This window comes from Colias eurytheme, chromosome 9 (assembly GCF_061535395.1).
Source record: "Colias eurytheme isolate Ceu_HAF_F1 chromosome 9, ilColEury1 Martin Lab GWU primary, whole genome shotgun sequence".
Lineage (NCBI taxonomy): Eukaryota > Metazoa > Arthropoda > Insecta > Lepidoptera > Pieridae > Colias > Colias eurytheme.
The window spans coordinates 6,294,031-6,321,016 of record NC_142988.1 but is presented as its reverse complement, the minus strand read 5'-3'; the positions used below and the strand labels follow the sequence as shown (position 1 = coordinate 6,321,016).

At 32.4% G+C, this 26,986-nt stretch overlaps 3 protein-coding genes across 5 annotated transcripts; 2 read left to right on the top strand and 1 right to left on the bottom strand.

The window, feature by feature from the left end:
- Positions 1-2,448: 2,448 nt before the first annotated feature.
- Argl (Argininosuccinate lyase) lies at positions 2,449-6,400 on the top strand. Of its 2 annotated transcripts, none has more exons than XR_016457109.1 (8): positions 2,449-2,569; positions 2,726-2,923; positions 3,036-3,260; positions 3,342-3,442; positions 4,092-4,285; positions 4,368-4,711; positions 4,791-5,033; positions 6,206-6,294. XR_016457109.1 is itself a non-coding variant. In XM_090105891.1 (8 exons), exons 1-8 carry the CDS (start codon positions 2,561-2,563, stop codon positions 6,354-6,356), a joined length of 1,410 nt encoding a protein of 469 aa, XP_089962017.1. In that variant the 5' UTR covers positions 2,450-2,560; the 3' UTR covers positions 6,357-6,400. The 2 variants fall into 2 exon arrangements, 1 of the variants encoding a protein (XP_089962017.1); XM_090105891.1 differs by having other exon boundaries at positions 2,450-2,569; positions 4,791-4,978; positions 6,206-6,400.
- Positions 6,401-6,481: 81 nt separating this feature from the next.
- Pitslre (cyclin dependent kinase 11B pitslre) lies at positions 6,482-19,262 on the bottom strand. 2 transcript variants are annotated; one of them, XM_090105888.1, is made up of 12 exons: positions 18,994-19,262; positions 18,684-18,836; positions 17,838-18,544; positions 17,285-17,506; positions 16,915-17,098; positions 16,536-16,707; positions 16,086-16,268; positions 9,526-9,670; positions 9,146-9,267; positions 8,835-9,059; positions 8,453-8,671; positions 6,482-8,081 (listed from the first exon to the last, which is right to left on the bottom strand). In XM_090105888.1, the coding sequence occupies exons 1-12, from the start codon at positions 19,068-19,070 to the stop codon at positions 7,875-7,877; spliced, it is 2,616 nt and encodes an 871-aa protein (XP_089962014.1). In that variant the 5' UTR covers positions 19,071-19,262; the 3' UTR covers positions 6,482-7,874. The 2 variants fall into 2 exon arrangements, with proteins under 2 accessions (XP_089962014.1, XP_089962015.1); XM_090105889.1 differs by lacking the exon at positions 18,994-19,262 and having other exon boundaries at positions 17,838-18,595; positions 18,684-18,811.
- A 683-nt stretch (positions 19,263-19,945) lies between these two features.
- LOC149905830 (sorting nexin-29-like) lies at positions 19,946-26,039 on the top strand. The gene is made up of 12 exons (XM_090105696.1): positions 19,946-20,225; positions 20,301-20,470; positions 20,914-21,041; positions 21,408-21,549; positions 21,630-21,733; positions 21,998-22,730; positions 22,823-22,946; positions 23,249-23,422; positions 23,511-23,651; positions 23,947-24,074; positions 24,437-24,669; positions 24,974-26,039. The coding sequence occupies exons 1-11, from the start codon at positions 20,223-20,225 to the stop codon at positions 24,525-24,527; spliced, it is 1,938 nt and encodes a 645-aa protein (XP_089961822.1). The 5' UTR covers positions 19,946-20,222; the 3' UTR covers positions 24,528-24,669; positions 24,974-26,039.
- Positions 26,040-26,986: the final 947 nt, after the last annotated feature.

The window sequence follows — 26,986 nt, the reverse complement described above, 5'->3', positions numbered from 1 at the left end:
GTCTGTCAATTACTGGACATTGGCGAAGTCCCTTTTTATTGGGCTATAATATATAGCTTTACAGCTATAAGTATAATAAAAGCTATATAGCGGGCTTGGCTGGCATCACAGGCTGGCATCATGGAAATATTTCCATGGCTGGCATAAAATATTTTATATTACCTCAGAACCACAATTAAACACTACAGAATTTGTAATAGCACAATGGGAAGGTACCCTAAATACTGTAGATAGAAAATTTTATTAGACGGAAACATTCCATTTTTTTTAAGAAAAAAGACTGCATTCTACTAAGTATGTATTTCGAAAATTTGCTTTCAACACCTGGGAATCGAACCAACTAAAATCATGATCTTTTGTATTACAAGTTACAACATCGACCGTTGCCACATGGCTGTAACGGCAAGTAACGGTCGATCTCGAAAATCTTTGAATGCGGTTTTCTATCTTTTCAAAAATAAGGATGGATCCCTCCCAAGTCAAACTTAATACAATATCAAACGAAAGGAATATATGCCGCGCCGCAGCCGAGACCGGGGATTCCTTGCTCCAAATAGAATGAACTACGGTCCACTACAGAACGGATGAGTGATGACGGTCTTCTACAGTACCTGAAAGGAACCTGAAAGGAAGTTAGGCATAATAAGATGATTACAAACTCTTCCAACTATTTTAACTGTGCCTAATTATAAGAATACAATATTATAGAAAGGGGCTAGTCTAGAAAGCGCTGTTTTGTACAGTTTTTTTGTAAAATTCTTTGTAAGACATTTGATTCAAACTCAAACTCAAACTCAAACATTTATTTATTCAATTAGACTTCTTCCAGAAGCACTTTTGAATCGTCATTACATTCTTTAAATTTACCACCGATTCGGAAAGCAGTATCTATGGAGAAGAACCGGCAAGAAACTCCATAGTTGCTCTTTTAAAGTCATGTCCATATACAATATAATTTTACATTACATGTTACTTACATCTAAGTAACTACATAATATTATCACAGACTAATAATAATATACTGATATTATATATTATCATAATATGCCAAAGAACTGTCCTGTTATTCTTACGCGACAACCCTCCATGGATTTTCATCTTCCATATATTCCTTAATGCTGTAGTAGGCTCTCTGAACTAATACATTTTTTAAATAAGTTTTAAATTTAACACTACTAAACTCTTTAATACTATGAGGAATTCTATTGTAAAAACGTATACCTTGGCCCATAAATGAATTTTTAACTTTAGCTAACCTATAAAATGGCATTTCAATTTTATTTCTATTCCTTGTGCCATAACAGTGTCTATCTCCTACTTTTGTGTGTAAGTCCGCGTTTTTGTGTACATGTAAAACATTATTAAATATATACTGTGATGGTACAGTGAGGATACCAATATTCTTAAAGAGATCTCTTAGTGAGTCCCGAGCACGTAAATTATATATAGAGCGTATGGCTCTTTTCTGTAATATAAATATAGTTTCTATATCTGCAGCCCTGCCCCATAGTAGAATTCCATAGGACATAATGCTATGAAAGTAACTAAAATAAACCAATCTAGCCGTATCTTCATCGGTGAGATGCCTTATTCTTCGAACTGCATATGCAGCTGAGCTGAGCTTAGCAGCGGTGGTGGCAACATGGGTCCCCCATTGTAGCTTCTCATCTAGTGTCAAACCAAGAAAAACAGTAGACTCGACAGGGTATAATACCTCCCCGTTTAAAATGATATCCCTTTTGACCTTTTTTACATTTGGAAGGATAAACTCTACACAATTTGTTTTTTTTGCATTCAATAATAAATTATTAGCATTAAACCAATTAGATATGCGTAAAAGAGCAGAGTTTACTTCGTCAACATTTGTGTCATATCTATCCACATTAAATATTAATGAGGTAAATTGATTTTGATTGATTGATTGATTGATTGATTGATTGATTTATTTATTTATTTAATGTTTTCAATTTATATGAATAAATGCTATAAGTAAATTGTTTTTCATTTATTTTTTTTTATGTTTATGAACATAAAAAACGAGTGTGTACCTAGTAACTAATCCTATAACTAAAATTATAAATGCGAAAGTTTGTGAGGATGTGTATGTGTGTGTTAATAATTGTTACTCTTAACGCTAATAGTACTGAACCTCCTAAAAATGAAATTTAGCACACATATAGAGGGTAACTTGGATTAACACATAGGATTGGTTTTATCCCGGAAATCCCACGGGAACGGGAATTATATAATTGTATTTCTTTGAAAATGCGGGCGAAGCCGCGGGCGGAAAGCTAGTATCTGATATTGGCTCGATATTGATAACTTCATATTAGTTTACTACTTATAAACAAAAATATTTGAAATTGAATTATTTCTTTTAAATATTGTGTGATGTGTCGTTTTCATAATCGTAACCTTTCATAACCTGCGATTGTGATAAGTGAACAAATAACAAAGCCCAGTCAGCCAGCCACTATATCATAATATAAACAAAAGTATTGTGCGCAAAAATTGCTTCATTTATATTTTTGTAAAGATTGACTTGAACACACTGAAAAAAATGTCAGAGGTAAGAATTAATATAAAAAATAGTAAAATTTTCAATAGATACCTATATTATATAGTTTCTATAGAACCTAGTTTGATGCTTTTCATCGTACCATTTTATGTACCTACCTACTACCTAATCATTGTAATAATTGATTCACGTTGACCTTTCTTATAGAATAGATATCAATTATGGGGTGGTTGTTTCGAAGAAGAGGCTTCACAGGATCTGAGACACTTGAACGATTCCCTAGCAGTTGATAGTAGGCTCTTTCGGGAGGATATTCGCGGCAGCAGAGCTTGGGCTCAAGAACTGAACAAAAGCAATCATCTTTCCAATGATCATTATAATGCTATAATAGAAGGTTTGAATAAAGTTAGTATTTTTATTTCTTGTTTATTTAAATCACCTATTTTCGTTGATACATTTTTAACCATATAGACTACTGGCCAGGTAGGTATGATTGCAAACTCCGATTTGATTTTAGGTAGAAATCGACATCGAAAGAGATTTAAATGCTCATGGTCGCCTCTTAGATAAAGAAGAAGACATACATTCTGTCGTAGAAAGACGGCTTCAAGAATACGCAGGTGATGCAGCTTTACATTTACACACGGCCCGCAGCAGAAATGACCAGTCTGCCACAGATACAAAACTATGGATGCTTAGTTCTCTAAAAAATATGAAAAAAGAACTACTTCAACTTATTTCGGTAAGTAATACTAGACTGCTTCTGCATTCTTTTATCTTTTAGAGAATTGTGATTTTTATGGATTGCGTTTTCCTTTTCAAGGTAGTGATGAGCCGCGCAGAAGATGAAATAAATGTAATTGCACCGGGTTACACTCATCTTCAGCGAGCTCAGCCAATACGATGGAGTCACTTTATGCTAAGGTTATAATTATTTCCTTCTTTGTGTGTTTAAAAAGAAACTAGTTGTCTAGTTCACATTTACGTCTGCAGATTCGAATACTAAGGATTCAATGATGGATTAAAATTTAAATCTGGGGTATAACCGTCTGAAGGGACTGAAGGCAGTATATAAATAATTTGGAAAATCCAAAAGTGCACGCCTCATAATTTTTTTTTAATAAATATTTATTAATTATTATTTTTGTTTATTTAATAACAATTAAACCACATCGAATCAGACCCTGAAAAATGAAAGGGTTCTATTCCTGAGCATACTCAAGCGTAAGAGAAAAAAAAAGACTCGATTAGTAGGTAAAGTATTTCGGTCGCTATCGTGTTAACAAGAAAAAGGATCCGCACATACAGACACACGGACGTCCAAGACAGAACTTTTTTAAACTGTTTTTTAACTAGTTTAAATAACAAAAATGACATCAAAAATATCATGAACGTTAAAAATAGTGTTTTTTCTTAATATGTGTGTGTATGTATTATCTTACAAGTGCAATGTATGATACATAAAGACATTTTAAGTTTGAAAAATCAGATGTTTTGCGCGAAGTGACAGTAGTACCCACCTCAACGCTTCGCTTATGAGGCGTGCAAAATATTCACTGAATGTAAATTTCAGCTATGCTTGGCTTCTAAAAGACGATGTTACTCGATTAAATGAACAAGCCAGGCGCCTGTCAACGTGCCCCCTCGGTAGTGGTGCTCTAGCTGGCTGTGCTTTGCCGATTGATCGTGAGAGACTGGCACACAGTCTGGGATTCAATGATATCACACCTAACTCTATGTATGCCGTTGGGTCAAGAGATTATATAGGTATTTTTTTCTTTTTGTTATTCTATTTGAGTTTTTAATGAGATTCCTTGAATTCGTAAATATTCAATAACTTTCTTTCTAGTTGAATTCCTAAATTGGGCTGCACTATGTTCCGTACATCTGAGCAGACTAGCGGAAGATTTGATAATATACAGCACGCAAGAATTTGGATTTGTACAGTTATCCGATAAATTTTCCACTGGGTCAAGTTTAATGCCTCAGAAACGAAACCCTGATGGTTTAGAATTAGTGAGAGGTGCTGCAGGAATGCTATTAGGGGATAGCTTTTCGTTTAGTTGTACTCTTAAAGGTTTACCCAGCACTTATAATAAAGACTTGCAGGTCGACAAGGAAATAACGTTCAGATCATATGACAGATTAATGCACTGCATAAAAGTTATGAATGGAACGATAAGAACTATGACTGTGAGTATTATATTAAGATAACAATAGTAGTTACCTGATTTTTACTTTTTTTAATTATCAATTATTTAATTTGAAACAGGTTAATCAAGATAAAGCTATTGGCCTACTGGATTCCAGCATGTTAGCTACAGACCTCGCTCACGCGCTCGTTCGACGAGGTGTTCCATTTCGGAAGGCACATCATATTGTAGGGTCCGTCCTCAAACGCGCTGCCGCCTTAGAAGTAGATCTACAACACATGCCTCATAAGGAATACATTGCTATATGGTAATACTAGAGGTCCGCCCCGGCTTCGCCCGTGGTACATATTTCGCAATAAAAGGTAGCCTATGTCCTTTCTCGGGTATCAAAATATCTCCATACCAAATTTCATGCAAATTGGTTCAGTATTTTAGGCGTGATTGAGTAACAGACAGACAGAGTTACTTTCGCATTTATAATATTAGCATAATATTAGTATGGATTTAGCAAAAATTGCTTCATTTTCTTTACCTTGTTCACATATAGAATCTTGTAAAAAATTTACCCAATATATTTGTTTCAAATAATTCATAATTGTATTATTATTACTTACATACAATAATTGACAACGGACCAGTGGGCGGGGCTTAAAAAACATGGCTACGTATTGTGTGCAACAAAAGAATTAACCATAAGTTTACATTGAATTAGTGTCATCAATTTTAATTATTTATGTTTTCTATAAATGATTTTTTTCAATTTGTTGGATCATGAATGGATTAATGAATCCTCATTAATATCATTATGTTTTTTCACAGTATCCTTCTTTAAACTCCGATTTACTAGACGCTGATGTCGTGCCTCTATATTTTTTTTTAGCTTTATTTGATTCTCTAGCAGAGCTTGGTAGATTACACGATGGAACACATGTTTTTTAAAGTCATCTTTTTAGTAATAACACCTGAAAAACAAATTTTTCAATTAGTTTTAGATTTATATTTACATTTATATTTGAGGTTAAACATTGTCAACTTACTTGGTACAATAAAATCATTCCTTTGAAAATGTAATGAACACACTCTCATATGCGGATTTATATTTTTCAATTTTAAAGCACGCTGCCAGGCTTTACATCGATCTACTTTTTATTTTTTTCCGAAATAATTTTCAACACAAACAAAACTGCTACCAGGTTTAGGTAAAGCATGAAAACTAACTTCTAAATTCGTATGAGATTTACTACCACAACCGTTCACCGCACAATAAACTCTACTTTTATTTTTAGTACGAAATTTTAAAGAATTTTTATTAATTTAAAAAAAAAAATATTTTTAATAGATTCGGTAATATACTTGTGTATTTAAGTGCACACTAAAACTAGTTCTTTTTTTGAACACCAGGTGTCGTGACCAAAGTGGTCCGTTGTCAATACGTAAATATAAGTTAAATATTTGCATATTTAAAAAAATACGGCATACCTATTAAAATGTTTAAAAATATAATTCGATATTGAAATCGTTTTTTTTTTATTAGCCCAGAGTTTGGATCTCGAGAGGAGCTTGAGAAAGTATTTTCTTGGGAATCTAGCGTGGAACAATATAAAAGTGCCGGAGGAACTTCGCGTGACACAGTTGGAAATCAGTTGCAGTTGTTACAGGAATGGTTACAAGACGAACATTGTTAGTTTTATTATTCAAATAAATATATGAGGAAATTTAGAAAAATAAATCATTCGTTTGATTTTAAATTTGTAAATTCACAGGGTCAAAGTAAGTTTGGGTCTTTGGTATTTAAAATAAAAGAAATATGTCCTGTCAAAACATAGGTATATTTTATACCATATTTTATACTAAATCTAATTATCGTTCGAGAAACGCTAATAATTATTTATAAGAGGTATTTACATTTGTATCTATTTCCTAAACTGTTTTTACATATAGAAAAATATTTTGACACTTTAAAAATATGTATGTACCATTCAAACAAGTTTCGAGTATTTTAAATCGCTGACATATTTCATAAGATTATAAATGTATTTTAAGATCAAAAGGCTTGGAACTACATGCAAGAACATAGATTATATTAAATATATATTCCGTATTAAATATTAATTGTTTCTTCGGCTATTCATATTACAACAATAATATAATGATTATACAATAAAAATATGAATCAAAAATTTGCTGACGAATACAAAGATATAAATATTCTTGCGTAGTAAGTACTCCCATCTTAGAACAATATTTTATATTACACATTACACATTTGATACAGTCTTAACAGTTTACAAGTAGTTTTTGGATAATTGAACACAATTTCACTTTTTTTCTGCTGGTATTCTCTGTGAGAAAATAAACATATGCATTTAATATAAAAAAACTCAAAACAATGCAATGTGAGAAAGATCTTTTGAATTTCAAAGTGAGAATAATATTATGTACAGATAACTTAGAAAAATATTTTGTCATACATATCAATTTATCAGTTAGTGTATATTATTTCAAAAGTACCATGAAGTAAATGCTGATTTTTTTTTTTGTTTTGTTTGAAGGATTATTCATGTTTATACCATAATATATCATACTAGTGATTAAGGCTCTCTTACATCTGCTTCTTCTTTAAGTCGCAACTCAGAACATGGTTCAATCGGTCGTTCTTGAATATTGATATTATTTTAATAAGAAAAAAGAAAGAGGAAACAGAAGTAAATTTTTAATATTAGTAACTACAATGAAGTCCTCCTTTTAATGCTTAATTTCTGATCGTCCAGATATTATTTTCAATATAGACTGTAGAAGTCTGAGCCATGTATATGTACAATAGGCTGTATAATGCTCTAGTTGTATGTACGCTGCTACTCCACGCTTCACAACAATGCCACTTAGCGCATGGATATCCCTTTTACGCTACGTCACTTCGAACTTCATAGAATAGTGATAACACTGAATTTTATATCACGATACGCAACTACATACTGGGCATACATGTATGTTGGGCACTAAAACAGGTCTAGCTGTAGCCTGGGTGAGACACGCGGTAGAGTACCGTACACGCAGTTCCGCCCAAAGCAGCGCGACGGACTGCTCCATTGCGAGAGCCGAGGGTATCTATGCAAGATTTCCGCACTTCAAAATAGTTCTGGTTATAACCACAGTCGATAGATAGTTGGTGTTCAGCGACGCAGCAGGGGCCGGCAGTAGCGCTAGAACTTGAGCGAGAAGCCGGGCGCCACGTTGAGCGAGCGCGCCTGCACGTGGAAGCCGAGCGCCTCGTCCGAGTCGGCGCGCGCGAACTGCGCGTACGCCGCGCCGCCCGCCGGCGGCTTGGGGCTGTGCGTCGTGCGCCGGTTGCCCTCCGACTTGGCGGGCCACGTGGGGAACATCGCCGGGTCGATCGCCACCGGGTTCTCCTGCAAATATTGTCATATTATATACATTGAACAGACATACGAACTACGCCAATGTCATGAATATTTGACAACAATATTCCTATACAAGCATAGAGTATATAAATATAGTAATAAATAGGATAGCTTTATAGTGTATAATAATTGTAGAAGCTTACTTGCATTCCTCTAGAAACCACAATAAGAAACGTAGATTCATGAAACATAAAATAGCTTATCTACTTGTATATTTACTTCTTTTATTGTTATACCTTGAGACTTGTATACCATATAAAATTTCATTAAATTATACCATGCAAAATAAAATATTTTTAACACTGCACAAGCTGCATCCGATATCGCAACAAGAAACCCCTACAATCCATTCCACGCACCTTAAAGTATGCATGCTCGAGCGCGGCATCAGCGGACAGGCGACGCACGGGGTTGTACGTGAGGAAGCCCTGCAGCAGCGCGAGGCCGCTCTCCGAGAGCAGGTCGGCGCCGACGCGCTGCCGCAGCCCGCCCGGCGGGTGCTCCGCGAACGTCATCTTCTGCACCGCCGGCAGCTCCTTGTAGCCCGGCCACAGTAGTTCCGACGGCGTGCCGAGGTCCTGCAACGGACAACGACTTGTTACGACACTAGTTAAATGATAAATAAAAGTAAATAATTTACCTATGATCGAGAGCCACCAAAAAAACATCGAAAAAGTTTTAAATATAACCGAAACGCCAAAAGAGACAAATTTTATCTATGCAATTGAAAATATATCTCACCTTAAATATTCTATTCAACTGATCGACTTCTGATTTTCCAGGAAATAGTGGATTCATTGTAACAAATTCTGCAAATATGCATCCAACACTCCACATATCAATAGGTGTAGAGTATTCCTTACAGCACAGCAATAGCTCTGGAGCGCGGTACCAAAGCGTGACCACTATGGGTGTGTACTGGCGAAGCGGTGACCCATACTCCCGGGCCAAACCAAAATCTCCCACCTAAAAAAATAAAAATAATTATATTTATATCTCATAAATTTGTAATTATTTCACGAGATATTAAATTGTGAAAACAAAAATTATACCTTCAATATTCCTTTGTGTGAAAGCAACAGATTACTTGTCTTCAGGTCTCTGTGTAGGATCCAGTTATCATGCAAATGGTGAACTGCTTTTAATAATTGTGTCATCAAACATTTCACCTCACCTGAAAATATTAAATAGTTATTAAAATGCAATGTGGACTATGAAGTATGAACTATAGTGTGGTACATGACCACCATGGTATTTAATGCTGCAACTACTATGAAAACTGAATATGTCCGTAATATTGAATTATGCTGATTATGCGTGGACGATTGGCGCAAATAAGTATAATAATAAATTGAACCTAATTTAAAATTATTCCTACCTTTTAATGGCTTCTAATTATTGCGATATAACTCTATTTAAAATACTTTTTTACCTGGAAGAAACACCTGTTTCTTGTTTCTCATCGTTTCCATGAGGCTCTTCAAATCGTGTTCGACGTAATCCATGACAATGAATATTTTGTCCATATTCGAACCGACTACTATTTCCCTCACGGTGACTATGTTCGGATGCTGGCCCTAAAACAATACAATAGCGTTCTACCAATTAGTACACATAAAGGACTAAAGCTAAACTCCTTCCATTGTGAAGATTCTTCTTCCATTCCTTGCACCTTATTTCTAGACCAAATAAAGAGCAATTAAAACAATATAACAAATGTTCAATGAATAGAATGTAGTTCTACTTTTGCAAATTGGCTGGTAGACCTATATTGTATTATTAATATTTCTAATTGTTCATTTGGAATACTGATGGCTTGCCATACAGGTTTACTATATACAAACATATCACACAGCTCTGCTTGTATCATCATAATTATATTAATGTCTGTATTGGCAAATAGTAACATGTTATAGTAGATATAAATGAATTCATAATTTTCATTCATTTTCCGCATATTCAAACAGTAATGAAACATTAAATCTTATAAACAGTGCGCAAAATCATAGTTTATCATATTTACATATCTTATCATTACAAAAAATGTAAACATCGTAAAAACAAAATGATGTATCTATATCATTATAACTACTATTGCGCATTATTTATGAGTCGTTGATTGTAAAACTCTTTGACTTCAACTAATTATTCGAAACTATATCCTGGATTGAAATATGGTTTTGCTACCCAATTGCAAGTGCGCATGTTCCAAGGTTAGTTATTTGTAAAATCTGGATGTATTTATAAACACAATGACAGCTAACAACACAGAAAAACAAAATAGCTACACACAGAAAAACAAAATCGACATTTTAATATTCCAGATAAAATAATACTGACCATATATTATTGTATAATATGAATTGAAATACTAGCAATCTAATTATATACGGATTTGAGATTTCATCTTAATTTGAAATTTAAAATGATAAATTGTTTTTGTAAGCTTCATAATACCTTAAACATTTAAAATAAATATATAATAAATAAAGAGTTCCACATTAAATATAAACAAAAATTAATATAACATTTAACTTATCTCTTAAATAATAATTTGAGTTCATAAGATGAAGGTCAAGGGCGTGATTGGTATGTAAAAATTTTTAAGGCAGAATCCGATTCTTCCTAATAAACACATCATGTTAAATGTTGAAATTCATGTTAAATGCATAATATTTTGTTCCTTAACCCACATCTTAATCCGAATACATAAAATTTTAAATTCGGTAATTAAACGTGTATCCGTCGGGTGGTAGAAGCATGATATTTTTTGCAGAATGGCTAATCCGAAACAAAAAATAAAAGAGATTTACAAAATATTATATGTACATATATAATCTACACTAATATTATAAAGAGGAAAACTTTGTTTGTTTGTTTGATTGTAATGAATAGGCTCATAAACTACTGGACCGATTTTAAAAATTCTTTCACCATTCGAAAGCTACATTATCCACGAGTAACATAGGCTAGGTTTTATCCCGGAAATCCCACGGGAACGGGAACTATGCGGGTTTTTCTTTGAAAACGCGGGCGAAGCCGCAGGCGGAAAGCTAGTATATAATAAAATCCGATGGATTACGAAGGGACAGCTGCCAATTAAAATATGATAAATATGTGGTTGACCCTTATATCAAGCTTGTGAGTTTTCTCATCTTAAAAATTTTGTAGGTAGAGAAAATATTCAACAGTGCCTTGCAGGCCTTGTCTACATTTTTTTTCTTTGGGAATGGCTTTATGGTCCGGGAGCCAGCAATAAATTCCATGACCAATTTCGTTCAGACTTAAAAATAGAACAATGTTTAAGAAAAGTGTATCATTAACCATGGTGACCATTAGCTGCTTCATCTACTAACATCTACTGTTAGTGGTTTGAATAGCCGACTTCTGACAAATTTCAAGTCGGAGGAGGTGTTAGGGAATTTTTACCGTATTTCCAAGGCTATTACTAAACCCATTTAACAAATCTTCAGCTGACGGTCACATGCTTAATAATAGACTTATCTCAAGCATTGTAAAAATTATCAGACCAAAAAATGAGTGACGAAATTTTTGCGTGACTCGCGATTCGCGAACCAATATGTCGCTTATCTGCGCGGCCATGGCGTTAAATGGAGTTTCATGGAGTATATCGTTAATGTTAATAATAAAAATAAAGGCAGAATATAGCCAGTAGAAGCACTTATACTATAATTTATTAGTAATTTCCATAAACTTCTTATATATTTAATCATTTCTAAAAACATACAAAGGTACATAATCACTGAAAACCAGGGAAGTTGCTAAATTATTTAAGACAATCCATAAAAACATATAAGTTACTAATATATTTAAGATTAACTTTTCTATGTGATAGTAATATAAATATTATGCATTTATGGATGGTCATAAGTAAATAAAATTATAAAGATTAATTTAATTTATACATAAGACAACAATTTTAAAGAAAATTAACTTATTATCTACTTTAAACTCTAACGTATCAACTTAGGGTGATAAGCATAAATAGTAAATACCATCAGATTTTACAAATAACTCAAGACATCAAAACAAAATGGAGAGTAAAATATATGCATATAGAATTTCATTAATATTATTAATTTACTAGGGCTTGTAATTAATGAAATTCTATTTAGTTAATAAATGAAATCTCGTCTATGCTTTATTGGAGTATTTTAAGGGTATATTACAAGAACACAGAACTTGCACTAATATATTTTGTTGTCGAAGTTATTGTTTAGGAAAGCCAGTTCAAATATCGATCGTAATTCTGATATGGCAATACAAACTCGGAATTTAGTTAGATATAATTTAGCTTATAAACAATTGTTTACAAAAATGTTACATAAAATAGAAATATTGGCTCACATTCAATTAATATTTCTTTTTAATTAGAATAACTTTCTTACATTAAAAAGTAAAAGAAAGTCATTCTCATTAACTCAATATAAAATTTAAATAATTCATGTTAAAATGATGGCAGATTTTAGTATTTTCACTATTTATTAGTTTTAAGTAAACGGGGATAAGTTCACGTTAATATCACGTAATATTATTTTGAGTAAACTATATTCTATCGCTACACATTACCAAACAAAGTCTATCTGTTTGACGCAATCTCAAAAACTACTGCACCCATTTTCATTGTTTTCACCAATAGATAGAGGAAGAGTACTCGGGGAAGCTTATCATGTATAATTTGTTAAATTTTAGACAATACGGGCGAATCGGGGGGGGGGGGGGAGCTAATACAATATATATTGAAATAACTTTCTGATACAAGTTTCTACAAAAAAGGAGGATCTAAAGAAAATTATATAACAACCTTATCGAAAGATCTTTTATCCAGTTAATGTTTTAATTTTGAAGAACCAATTCTAGCCTGTTAAAGACTATTGTAGTCATGTATAAACAGACTAAAGAAAACTTCACTTTTATGTATCATACAATAGAATACATTCTTTCAAAAAGCAGATACTTTTCAATAATCAAATGCCTATGAGATGATGGATCCATTTAATGTGTATATTTTTTGAATTGATTGAATCAAATTTAAATGAATTTGGTAATAGCACAATGAAAGTGATAAAAAGTCAACTGTTGTAGGAATTTCCTCTGAGGTATAACAAGGTTATGAAGCTATGAAATAGTTTTAAAAATTAAATCTCAAGTCAATTGGATATAAGTTAAGTTAGAAAGTTCGTTATAAAGAATGTCAAATATAAGAAAACAAACAGTGAAAACCTTTGTACACTTGTAGTATGTAAGCAAATTGATAACTGGTTAAAATAACGTTTTATTTTGAAAAATATGTATCGGTTACTACAAGCATGAAACTATTCATATTAACTGCGCCCTAAACATAGATGTTTAGGGCGCAGTTAATATGAATAGCTAGAGCTATTGCTAGAGCAAATACCGTTAAAATGACTTTAAGCATGCTTACTAAGTTATGTATAATTTTAAAATCTTTTATATAGTTGGTTGTTATATAGATAACAATCAGTGTCGAAAAAATAAGTTATATTGGACTTTAGGTCTATTCCTTGGCTTCGTTGTTATAATTTTCAGAGCACAGAAAGGTGGAAGGCGTTGCCTTTGTATGCATGTGAATTCGGGACTAACATAACATAACACTATCTATTACTAGTTGTTCTGGCAAACGCTGTTATGCCTTACTCTTATCATTTAGGGGTATAAAAAGATGTCCGATTCTCTGACCTACACGATAATGAGAATTTTATATAACAAGATATATTAGAGGATAGATAAGAACAATCCATCAAATAAAGTAAATTAGAATTAGAATAAAAATTACCAGGCACATATTTTATCTAACGGTGCATTTACATCAAACGAGTGAATGCTCATTCTATTCAAATTCTTTTAGTGTAAACAGACGTAGAGCATTCTTTCGTTGTTCTTAGGGCGTTCGAAAAGATTCTACGCAATATTCTAATACTGAACAACACTGAATACGAAATGAAGAATGCTCTTGCTCTAGCTCTATGTTCGTTTGATGTAAATGCACCGATAAATACATGTCTAAACATATCCAGTTCCAGTGTAAGCATTATTTTGCTATATGTAACTAAGAGATAACTTCTAATTGTTAGGTAATCGTTTCTCGGTGCAATTTAAAAAAAGATTTGTTTCATTAAATCAGAAATTTTTAGCAAGAACATTAACAGTAAGAATAAAGGAGAAGTATTTAGTAAGAAATAGTTTGTGTCATTAATTGAACAAGATTTGAATGTTACATAATCTGGGGTGATAATTAATAATAATAGAGAAAGAAAAGAACAAGTAAACTTAATGATAACTGGATTTACATAGAACTACCCAAGATCTTTGGGTAAATTAAAAAATTTCATTAAATTTAATTGATATTCGGCATTTACCCTAGGTCTCTTCAACACAGAATGGGTAATGGTGTTGCGAATTTTTTTATTACCGCTTGTATAAATGCAAACTAGTAAAGCATAATGGATGAAATATTTTTCTGTTTGTAAAAGAACCAGTTTTCTGTGCCATCATATAATATATCAGAATTAAAATCATCTAAACAGCAACGGTTAAAACCCATCTATTATTTATTTGACAAGCAAGACAAAACTGCTGTGACATTTTTAGTTGCAAATAAATAAAAAATAAATTTATGATTTTAATATGTTGATTTTATTCATAACTAGCGGTGTGCCCCGGCTTCGCTCGTGGTTTAGTTTACGTATTCACTCCATAAGGACCATTCTCGTACTTAAAGGAATTAAAAAAAACAAAGAATTCGAAATCGGTTCAGCCGTTCTCGAATTTTGCGCTTAGCAACACATTCGGCGCTTCATTTTTATCAAATAAATTATAATAATAGGAACAGTTCAATATAAAGCTTAATATTTGCAACATTCCTTACGAGTAAACGCCGAGTACAAATTAAGTTTGACGGAATCTTCAAATGATACCCAGACACCTTGGTTAATATTAACTAGACCCATATAAACCTAAGTTTATTTTTCTAAATCTATATTATTATGTGCATCTACCAGGGTTTCCCATCATTTGTATGTGCAAAACTGGCAAAATGTGATAAACTATTTACAAAGTCTACAGGCTAAGAATTTAATACTAAACATAAATGTTATCTTATTTTGTCATCATAATATTCTACAATTAACTACAAGGTAATATGTGAAAATTTGTGAAGTTTTACACATGTTTGTGAATAAGAATAAATCACTGGCTTAACAGATTTTGATGAAATTTCAAATAAATTTTTAAATATAATAGTTATGTAAACTAGTAGTGAGAGAAAATTAAAATAGACGGTACCTTACCCTTTAGTCAATTAAATTGCAAATGAAATAAATACCTAATTAATGATCTATGAAGTTTTATCTTGCCATTGAAATGTGATCAGTATAAATCACTTAAGTGTAATTTCGGAGTCATGCAGTCAATACCTTATTGAGGTTCCGTACAATACTGTCTGTTATTTTACACACAATTTATATTACAGTTACCTTAATTAATGTCGAGATGTGATGCTTCATTTCACTTGTAAAAGTTTGTATTGCCATTTCAGAAAACCGTCGATATTTGATAGAAATATGGGTAATGGTAGGAAAAATTACTTTTCAAAAACAGTAAATTTGTAGGAGTAGAGAACATTGGAAGATTTTCCCCTGGAATAAATCCCTTATAAGATACTTAGGCCCGCCCGTGTATCGAAGTTGTTAACCCTTGCAATTGGGTCACACCTCTAGCACAACCCTCTTCAGGTAAGAGGTGCCGGGCCTGTAGGAATAAAATACATTGCATTAATAAAGTGAATAACACACGTGAGCCATCGAGTGCGTTTCCGCGCGGCTCAAACTTACAAGCTAAAGCTAAAACAGACATTACATTGAAAGATATACCTTTAAACAGTGAGTAATGTTGCATTACGATGGCCCAAGTGAGCTTATAATTATTAATAAATTGAGATTGTGATCCTACCTTCAGTAATGTGTTGATTTCCCTTAGTGATGTGATAGGGAATCCTTCTTTTTCCTTCTCCATTTTGAGCCGTTTCAGGGCAACAATCTCATCAGTGGTTTTGTCTCTAGCTCTATAGACAACTCCATATGTGCCCTCTTCAATTCTATTTAAACATTGAAACTCTTCAACTGATCTACACCCCTATAAAATATTTTTAGTTAATAACCATGTAAGCATTATTTTGCTATATGTTTCTGTTAAGTTACAGTTATAAAGTAAAATTTATCGAAATAAATGTAACTTACTGACTTTTCCATCTGATGATTATCATTATTTATAACTCATAATAGTTAAGCTCCCGTTAAATAATATAAATGATAACTAGATCACAATTGTGAAAATATAATTTTGTCATGGTAAATTTCTTAAGAGTAAATATTGTCTTACTACAAAATATAATTTAATTACCTGAAGGGCAGGGAAGTAGGGTGGCAATGAATTGATGGCCTCCTCTTTGAGTCTCTGACTTTCATCATCCTCAGTGGGTTTGACTTCTTCTACTGGAGTTTTCCCATTTTCATCAGGTGGCGGTGGGGAAAATGAATGGGACCTACTCCTACTTTTTGATCTAGATTGTGACCTGATGAAAAATTGCCAATTAGAATTTTTATATAATCTTACTAACATTATGATGAATGCAAAAAATTAGACTTTGGTTTCTCAAGCAAATCAACAAGGCTACATGGAAATAGCGATAGTTTCCTCAATACAGCCATGTTTAGAAAAACAAAGTTGCTACAGTAATTTTCCTTATGACCTCAACCAATTTTATTAAAATAAAATTTACCTTCTAGTTTCATGTGATGAGGGGCTTGCATGGATTGATTTTGGAGATGGTGATTTTGACTTTGTACGATCTTTGGCCACTTTTTCATTCATAACACTATCTTGTACTTCCTCCTCTGATTTTGCGTCAGACTCTGAATCGGTAGAAGTACTCCCATCTTCGGTATCCGTATTGGAATGTTCACCTATAAATATTCATAATAATAATAGTTAAAAAATGTTTTAAAATACTCAGAAATAACATATTAAGTATTGAGGGTCCAATACCTGACATTTAACTTCTATAATTTAAAGAATTAAATAAATTAAAAATAAAATTATAAATGCAAAATAAATCCAAATTTTACCTAAAAAAATAAAAACAGAATTACCTTCTTCAGGTTCAGAGTGAGTGTCACTCTTCATTTCAACATCACTAGCGTCAGACACTTCTACAACTGAATCTCCATAGCTTGGTGAGTGCATTGTCTTGTTCTTTTTAGTTCTGCCTTCATCTGGGCTAATAGAGCGCTTCTTGCCTCGTCGACGACGGTCTTCACGACGCGCCTCTAATTCATTTCGCGATTGATGTTTTCTTTTAACCATTTCTCTTTCTACAAAAGACAAAATACTTGTTACTAAAATAGTATAATATGAAAAGCATTTAAATTACTATACTACTCTTACTATGAAATTTTCCTTAATTAACAATACATTTTTCTAATTAAATTTTGTATTCAAAAACTTGAATGCATATCTTGAAAAATTAATTACTCATCTGTATACAATTTAACACTGATTAGGTACAATAATTAATTAGCTTAGTTGTGTTGCCAATTATATAATAAGCTAATCCCATACGAACATCATTCTATTTTTAGTAAACTGTATAAACTATAAATTGTTCTCTGATACAATAAAGTGATCTTATAAATAAAAATTTACCTGCTTCTATCAATCTGTTTTTTCGTTCTAAATGTTGTTTATCTAGAGATGAGTGTCTACTGGAATCAGACCTAACTTCTTTGTCATAATCAGAGTGTTTTTTAGTATCTTGTGTTTGAAGTTCTTTTGTCAATCTTTTACTTAATATTCTGCTCCTTAAATCTTCTAATTCCTTATCTCCAGAAGTTTTATCTCTATTTTCTTTTTCATTATTTTGAGAACCTCTAGTTTCTTCAGCCAGCATTTGTAACCTAGCATTTATTTGTAACCTCTGTGATGTACTTTCAAGCTTTTCTGCCTCAATATGCTTCCTTTCAGCTTCAGTATACTTATACTGCCTATCTCTATTAACATATAAATCACGATCCCTTTGGACATCTTTTTCTTTGTATGCCTCTTTACTTCTATAAGCTTCCCTTTGTCTACCTAAATCTCTATATGTATTATCTCTATAAACTTCTCTCTCTCTATAATGCTCTCTTTCCCTATAGGGATCTTTTTCCCTATAAACTTCCTTTTCTCTATATACTTCCTTATCTCTTATTTCTCGTTCCCTATACATTTCCTTTTCTCGTATGTCTTTATTATCGCGGTATACTTCCTTTTCCCTGTAGTATTGTTTATCTCTGTAGTAGTCCTTAGGTACATCATCACGCTCAATGGGTTTAACAACCTCACGTTTTGGTTTTTCCATCTTATCCCGGTCCCTGTTGAAAAAAGTCAATTATGTTGTACATCCCCAGACCACTGAGTCAGACCTTAAATTAATATTCAAAATTAATAATAAGATAAATATACAATATAGATGAAACATAATATATTAGTCCCTACAAAAAAAATACTAACCTATAGAGATGCTTTTTCTCTTTTCTCGTAACTTCTTTGTACCTTTCTTTGCCAGAACGTTTGTGACTCCTTTTGTCTCGATGCGACCGAATAACCGCTTGAGGCGGCTTAATTATCAAAGAATCAGCGTTATCGCGGTCCTCGTCAGATAAACTAGCAAAAAAGAAATAAAGAACGTTATACAGTCTGTAAATATCACATTGAAATATAGATGAATATGTACATATTGTCATAACCTGACAAATCTATGAACATGAATAGTAATGGAATATGTAACTGTATATAGAATAACTTTATAAGAACTACTAACCTGAAATCCATTTCGTCCTGAATTGGACTTCGTGCTAATTCTCCGTCTTCACTTTGATCATCTTCGTAATTGCTCATGATTCGTCGAATCTATGTAGTATGAACACTTGAGTCCTTTTGAGTGTTTCAATTATCAATTAACAATATAAACAAACCACACTATACACCATAAAATAAATAAAAAATAAAACTTAATAATAATAAGCACTTAGAAACTGTATTACTTTAAAACATGCAGCTATCAAATCATATAGTTCGACGCCATCTTTACAAAATGGATAACGGAAGTTAAACGCTAAAATCAAGTCAGGTGTGCCAACATAACAAATTGATTATTTATGGCACAGATTTATGGCCACATTTATGGCAATAAAGTTACTTCCGTTAATAAATAATTATTAAGCTACTATCATAGCTTCTATTGACACTGAGCAAGTAATAATATTAATATAGTACTTCTATTGCGGGACTTAAGCGCGGGGACCACAGCGGGGACCGAATCCAGAAATTCCGTAACGAAAAAAAACCTCACGCTCCCCACTCCGACGGGCACGGAGGTGTGGCTTGGCTTGAAGGCATGCACGGCATGCTATGCTTACAATTTAGTCTTCGGATTTAGTACCTATTTACAGTACCTTTTCCCATATAATTAACATAAATTTTCTAGAGAAGAATTATCATGAATATGCCGTTTCTCGCCGACTCAAACAATATTTGAAACGTATGCATCCAGAAGAAAAAGAAACCGACACAAAGTTACTTTCGATTAATATTATACTAGTAAAGAACCGGTATAGTATATTTGTAGAACTAAAATGAAAAAGATTTATTATAATACCGCGTATTTCGAATTCAAGTAGTCAGGCCATTATGACTACTAAATTCCTAGTATTCTTGATCATCCATGTCTATTAAAAACCAGTTATGTCAAAATTAAAATCTAAAGTCAAAACTCAAACTTATCATGTATGAAAAGTCAAAATACAAATTAAAATAATGGTCATGATTTTAATGTTTTTTTATTTTCAATTAGTATCAAAAATACAACTTTATGTTCTGTGTTAATTATTAATATGCAATTAAGCTAAAAGTGTAATGTAATGAATATATTGGGTATTGTCCTTGAATGAAGAATATTAATTGTAATATGATAACAGTTGTCAATACTATTATTTTCATGAATTTATTAACTTTGGCTTATTATGAGTAACGTTATTATCTATTATTAAAATGGTAAGATTCTTTCATTACACATTAGCGAACTTTAATTAATAAAAATTTTTAAAAAACATTATGATTACCTCACAGAACAGTAAGATATTAAATACCCTTGCTAGCGCAATAGAAAATAAAGACGAGGAACTTAAAAAAAGGAAAGAAACTGCTAAGGAATTCCTACGTGAGCTGCTAGGCTGCATTGAAAACTGCCAAAATCGTTTCGGAGGAAAATCTGAACTTGCTACAGAAGACGATATAAGGTATACATTTTTAAGATGTCAACAAACATTAAATATGTAACATAATTCTAGTCTTTGGTAATTATATTTTGTATATATTCTGATATGATTTATAATGCATAATATTAGGAATTTTTTTTTACAGTACAATAGGGGAGCGCAAAATAAAAAACATATAAAAAACCCCATCAAAATCCGTTGCGTAGTTTTAAAGAGAACATGACTTTGTTTTATATTATGTTGGGTACGCAATTATTAAGAACACTAGTTATAGAACAAAATACAAATTATAAATTTTATGTAACATGCATTACATAAAAAAATGACCTCCAATATAATTACACTATATTAAAATAATGTTAACATATAAATTTATAATGTTAACATGTAAGGCAATATATATAATATGTAATATGTGATTTATAAATAGTATTGAGTAAAAATATCACAAATTTTTATTACAGAATACTCCATCTTTGTGAAAAATGGGAAAAGGTTCTTAGCCACGGATTGAAGACTAGTTTATCAAATTACACCATTCAGAATTTTGTGTCAGCTGGATTAAATTTTACGTTTAATATTGTAAATGTTGGTAAGTCAACATTTTTAATTGATCTATATTGCTATACATATTGGGTATATTATTAGATATGTATAGTATTTATTTTATTGAAGTTTTTAATTAATTACGTTATATAATATTATGTATTTGAATAACTTTTTCTACAAATTCTTTATTGTACACCATATAGGATATGATCAGTTTGATTGAAAAAAAAGAGAAGATGTTATGGAACAGGTAGTGGATAAATAATTGTTGTTATCTTAATAACTTATTATAATTAATTAATATTGATATTATAAAAAAATGAGAATTGAATGTCATGGCTTTTTTTGTAATTTTAAACATTTCCTTTCATTAGCCTAAAAATGAATCATATTATTTTTCATCTTTTAGGAAATTCACTATGGAGCTATTGTTGTCTGCACTTAACAAAGCACGAAAAAGAGCGATTTAAAATTTTGTCTAATATAAACACACCTCTAGGATATTTTAGAGCATTTCTTAGAGCTTCTTTGAATGAGCGTTCCTTGGACAGGTAGATATTTAAAAGTTTAAAGTATCTTTTTTTAAATCTAAGGTTTGATTAATAATTATTATATGTATATTGTCTCTTAGGTATTTACAAAGCTGGATTTCACATGGTCTTTTAGTAGAGTATTATGATGAAGGAGCTATTGTTAGAAGTCCTGAAGCCAATCTCCTGCCTAATACGGCTGCAGGTAAAATCTTATATATAAAAATGAATCGCAAAATGTGTTGGTAAGCGCATAACTCGAGAACGGCTGAACCGATTTCGATAATTCTTTTTTTATTATATTCCTTGAAGTACGAGGATGGTTCTTATGTAAAGAAAACGTAAACATGTACCACGGGCGAAGCCGGGGCGGACCGCTAGTTAAAAATAAATATTGAGTTGTGTATTTTATAAATAATATTAACGCATGGGAAAAAAATTAATCAATATACTTCACATTTTGTTGCAGGCTTATCAACTGTTTTGTTTGCGTTATCAATAGATAGGGCGGAGTTGAATGACTCTCAGCATGCTAGCCAAACGAACAAGGCAGAATTAGTTATACCGCTTCCTACTCCGATCAAATCAGCTAACAATTCCAAACGAAAACCCCTTAGACAAGTTATATCTTTTGACAAAACAGAACATAAAAATAGTACGAAGGGAGGAAAGCCTTTAGAACCCGTTGATAGCGTATCAGAAGCGTCATGGAGCAGCGCTCCAGCTACGTGCTTAAATTCGCCAGACCCTAAAATAACATCGCCTATTGCATCCACAAGTGAGCCCACTAGTTCAGACTGTAGAACTGGTATAAGGCATTTCTTCCCCGACAGCGTCAAATCTCTTGACAGCCCTTTCCAAATACTGTCCAAATTATCTGAAAGCGCAAAGGAAATATTCACAAGCTCTTCCAGTATTGAAAAGAATAATTTGCGAGACGATGCGTCCGATTTAAGTGTCAATTGTTTGAAAATATATGAGAGTGATAGTGAAGAAGTAGCTGGTAGTATAGATGGTAGCACATCTTGTTTAGAACTTTGCTTTACAGAAGATGAAAGTGTGCCCGATGAAAAGGCACTAGATTCGGTTTTAGAATGTAGAGAAAAAGAATTCATTAACTTGCAAAAAAAGTTCAATCAAATTGAACAAACTAATAAAGATAAGATTCAGAAATTGGAAAAGGTTGTACTAGATCTAAGCAAGTAGGTATTCAAAGCAAATGTATATTTATTGTAATACGGAATCTGATAGTATATTTATTGCACTTGTTTTGATGTCATAATATGGTTTTCAGAGAAAATGATAGGCTGAAGGACCAGTTAAGAAATTATATGTCTGCCGTGGAAATGGGAAAGGCATTGAAATCAAGCAATGGCCATGACGAAGAGGTAACACAATATGAGCGAAAACTTGTTCAGGTTAGTAAAGGTATCATTACTGAAGTTCTCTTAAATAATATTAAATTGTAAGCAACTTACTGTGACAGACAGACGAACCTATAATGATACACCTATGTACACGAGTAGGATAGCGGTTTTTTTGTCCATTCCGATTCTTTGAAATGAGGATATTACGTTTATTGAGTTGTCCATGTTGTTGAAAATCTTTTGTTTTGTAAAAACATCAAAGATTAGATAAGATTATTAACTATAACATAGAATTGTTTTCTTAAAATAGTCATATTTATCGTGAAATCGTAACTACAATATCTCACGTACAGGTAGCTGAAATGCACGCGGAATTGATGGAATTTAATCAACATTTACAACGACGACTTCAAGATTTAGAAAATTCGGGACTGGAAATATTAGAATGTCCAGAATCTAACGTGAAAGTGTACATTCCCAGTGCGTTCTTAGTTGGAAAGAAACCAAATTCCTATCATGTTTATCAGGTATTAATAATTAATTATTCATTATTACGCCGTAAACATTATACCTAGTGCATTATTTGTTTATCTTTATTTCCATTCATTTTTTCAGATATTCTTAAAGGTGGGACAGGAAGAATGGAATGTGTATCATAGATACGCGAAGTTCTATGAAATGCATACGCAACTCAAAAAATGTCATCCAGATATTGCTAATTATAAATTTCCTCCCAAAAAAACGCTGAGAAAGAGAGTGAGTACATACTGTAACAAATTTAGAAATAATATCTCACAATTAAAACATACCTACCTAATTTATGAAGATGTTAATTTTTAATACTTCTTTCCCGAAATATATGTTTTATTTTATTTTTGATGCATTGCACTTACTGGCTTTGACTAAGTTCGCTCCGGTTTAACTGATACAAAAAAATAATGATAGATAAATAGTTGAGTATTTTAAACGTTTCATACGTTCCCTTCCAGAACAAAGTATTAATCGCAATAATACAAAAATACTTCTAAAGTTCTAAATTTGTACATTACAGGACGCGAAGGTAGTAGAACAACGTCGCATATCGCTACAAGCGTACTTGCGGCACGTGGTGCTCGTGCTGCCGGAACTGCGGGAGTGCACGAGCCGCACTCAACTCGTCACTTTATTGCCTTTTCTAGGGTATGTTTGACATTTTTTGACGTGACAACGTCTTATATTTCGATAGCCGGCTGCACGCACGAAAAAACATGACACATGCGGCGTTACCTCGCGCTCTGAGGCCTTCCGAGCGAGAGCGTGGAACGATTGACAACAGACAAAGAACTAAGAAGCACAATCGGCCGTTGTCACGTTCAACTATCGTCAATAAACCGACTTTACAGACAAACAATTTTTTTTGGATTTCTTCTTGAGTAGGTATTAATAATTTCTTGAAATCTCCGTATCATCTCCTCTAACTATGAAACATACAACAGCTTATCTCTGTAGCCATACGGCACATAAATAAATAAATTGTTTATTAAAAAACAATTCGTTTTCAGTACGTCGTCAACAGTCAAGGAAAATGGACTCCACAACCCATTAGCTCGCCAACATTCCAATGACTCTGTGTCTACTTATGATCCACTATGATATGTGTTTGCAGTATTGACTTGACAACATTTTTGACGGCTACACATCGGCTATGTTAGATTTCTTAAAAAGAATCCAAGTTGATTAGCCATAAACGATTATAGAATATTCACAATGGCAGAGGTTGCGCTGCTGATGTTAGGTCATTGAGATAATATTACTACGTATGGAGGAGACACCACGAACAAAATCTGTGCGACATTTTTTGCTCTATCTAAATTTTAAAAATTATTATCTAGTAAGGTACTTACCGATGAAAGTTATTCCTTTGCACTTTTCCGTATTATTTGTGCAATATCGTAACACACACGAAGGCATATTTGATGCGTTTCACTTTAAAACCATTAAAAAAAACCGCTCAACATACGCCACATGGCGTATGTTGAGTGGAACATAAGTGATGTAGGCGGTGTCGTCTCCATATTAATATTATCTCAATGTGTTAGGTATATGACAAACGAACGAGTTTCCGAATCGGACATTGTGGTTTCAATGTAGTTTTATGCGTATGTTGAGTAATAACCACTTGTAAAAGTCTATGTGAAATGTATTTTAGCTAAAAGTATTTTAGAGTAACATGTAGTACACATTTTCATACGGCAATAACTATCATTATATTTGATACTCTTATAAAAAGCGTAGGATTTCGCTCAGAAATATTCGCACGGATCTGAATACGCGACTTCACGTAGTATAAGAAAAGAAACGGTATGATAATAATTATTCGTTTTATTAAATAATGCTAAAACATGATCTCTGCATCATTACTTCCACTTTTTTCCAATGAATGTTAATTTTAATTTATTTTAATTTGTAACAATTTTGTTATAGATAAATAGTTGTACAGTGCTTGAGATATTAGAACAATTTCTAATTTAAATTTAAAATCTAACCCATTGTTTATACTTTTTATGTACAATTCATCACATATTTGTATGTAATTTATAACATGTATAATTGAAAAGTAATCCTAAATAGATAATTTTCTGTGATGTTATTTAATTCCTGACGCAAGTACCTAAATATGGTTTTAAAGAAGCTATCTATTATATATAAAAAACTGTGATAAAATGTTATCGTCATACAATGAAATTTCATTGCTGTAAAGAAATATTTATTTTAGCGTAATCCTAGTCCTAAACCCGAATGTATTGTATGCACGTTGTTAATGATTTTATTATTTTAACTAATTAATATTTTTAAGCTTTTCAGGTTAATTGTTGTTGTTAAAAGTTGAACTTATATCGAACAGAAAAACCTTAATCAGTACAATTTATTATCATCATATCACACATTAACTGGTACTAAACGATAGCCTTAAATTAGCTTTAGTATCTTATAAGTTATCGTAAAAACAAATAAGTAATAAATTATTTTTCTTAAATCAAATTCCAAACTTAAAATTTTAGATATGTATGTTAATATGATGGCAATATATTATTTTAAATATTGTAAAATGTATTAACTAGGTACTGTATTTCTACTAGTAGCCAAAAACTCTAAATAAATACAAATAAATACAAGGTGTTTCATTCCATAATCCATATTTGCATTGATAACGTGGAAATAGATTCTAATATTTAACTGGATTATTAAAAAAATATTACTACGATTGTATCCCCTTCATAACAGTAACTTATAGGAGGTGTGAGGCTACCAGCACAGTTTATAATGGCTACAGCCATGCTGTTTATCAATCACATATTATTAGGGTGCTTTTCCTACTGTTCTATGGTAGCGTGGAATGTGTTTGTTAATAACCAATGATCGCTTCAAACTTCATGAAGCGATGTGATTGGCGACGCGGTTGGCGCAGTGGTAAAGTAACTGCCTACTGAGCCGACGGTCCCGGGTTCCATCCCCGGTCAGGGCAAATATTTGTGTGATGAACTCAATTATTTGTTCTTGGGTCTGGGTGTTATTATCTATATATGTATTTATTAAATATTATATTTATCGTCGCCTAGTACCCACAACACAAGCCTTGATTGAGCTTACTGTGGGACTAGGTCGATTTGTGTAATAATCTATACATCTATACAAATATTATAAAGAGGAAAGGTTTGATTTTTTGTTTGTTTGTTTGTTTGTATGAATTGAATAGGCTCCGAAACTACTTGGCAGATTTGAAAAATTCTTTCACTGTTGGAAAGCTACATCATTTCTGAGTGACATAGGCTAGGTTTTATCCCGGAAATCCCACGGGAACGGGAACTATGCGGGTTTTTTTTTGAAAACGCGGGCGAAGCCGCAGGCGGAAAGCTAGTGTCCTATAATATTTATTTATTTATTTACACATCCTCGCACATAGTACTACGACGAATAAGTGCGTGTGTGTGTTATTCTAGCTCTTGTGTTGAAAATGTGTACAATTCCTATTTTAATTTATCGATTGAGTAGTGTTGCAGGTAAAATAAAAAACACTGTAGCAAATTAAATTCATATTTTATTTTTATAAT

Excerpts from the sequence above, each read along its gene's own strand:
- Argl (XM_090105891.1), top strand. Across the intron at positions 3,261-3,341 it reads AACTACTTCAACTTATTTCG|GTAGTGATGAGCCGCGCAGA; the intron begins GTAAGTAATACT and ends TTCCTTTTCAAG. Across the intron at positions 4,979-6,205 it reads AAGGAATACATTGCTATATG|CCCAGAGTTTGGATCTCGAG; the intron begins GTAATACTAGAG and ends TTTTTTTATTAG.
- Pitslre (XM_090105888.1), bottom strand. The coding sequence starts at position 19,070 with ATGAGCAATTACGAAGATGATCAAAGTGAAGACGGAGAATTAGCACGA. Across the intron at positions 18,837-18,993 it reads CAGGACGAAATGGATTTCAG|TTTATCTGACGAGGACCGCG; the intron begins GTTAGTAGTTCT and ends CTTTTTTGCTAG. Across the intron at positions 18,545-18,683 it reads GAGAAAAAGCATCTCTATAG|GGACCGGGATAAGATGGAAA; the intron begins GTTAGTATTTTT and ends TTTTTTCAACAG.
- LOC149905830 (XM_090105696.1), top strand. Across the intron at positions 21,042-21,407 it reads GTTTAATATTGTAAATGTTG|GAAATTCACTATGGAGCTAT; the intron begins GTAAGTCAACAT and ends TTCATCTTTTAG. Across the intron at positions 22,947-23,248 it reads ATGAGCGAAAACTTGTTCAG|GTAGCTGAAATGCACGCGGA; the intron begins GTTAGTAAAGGT and ends TCTCACGTACAG.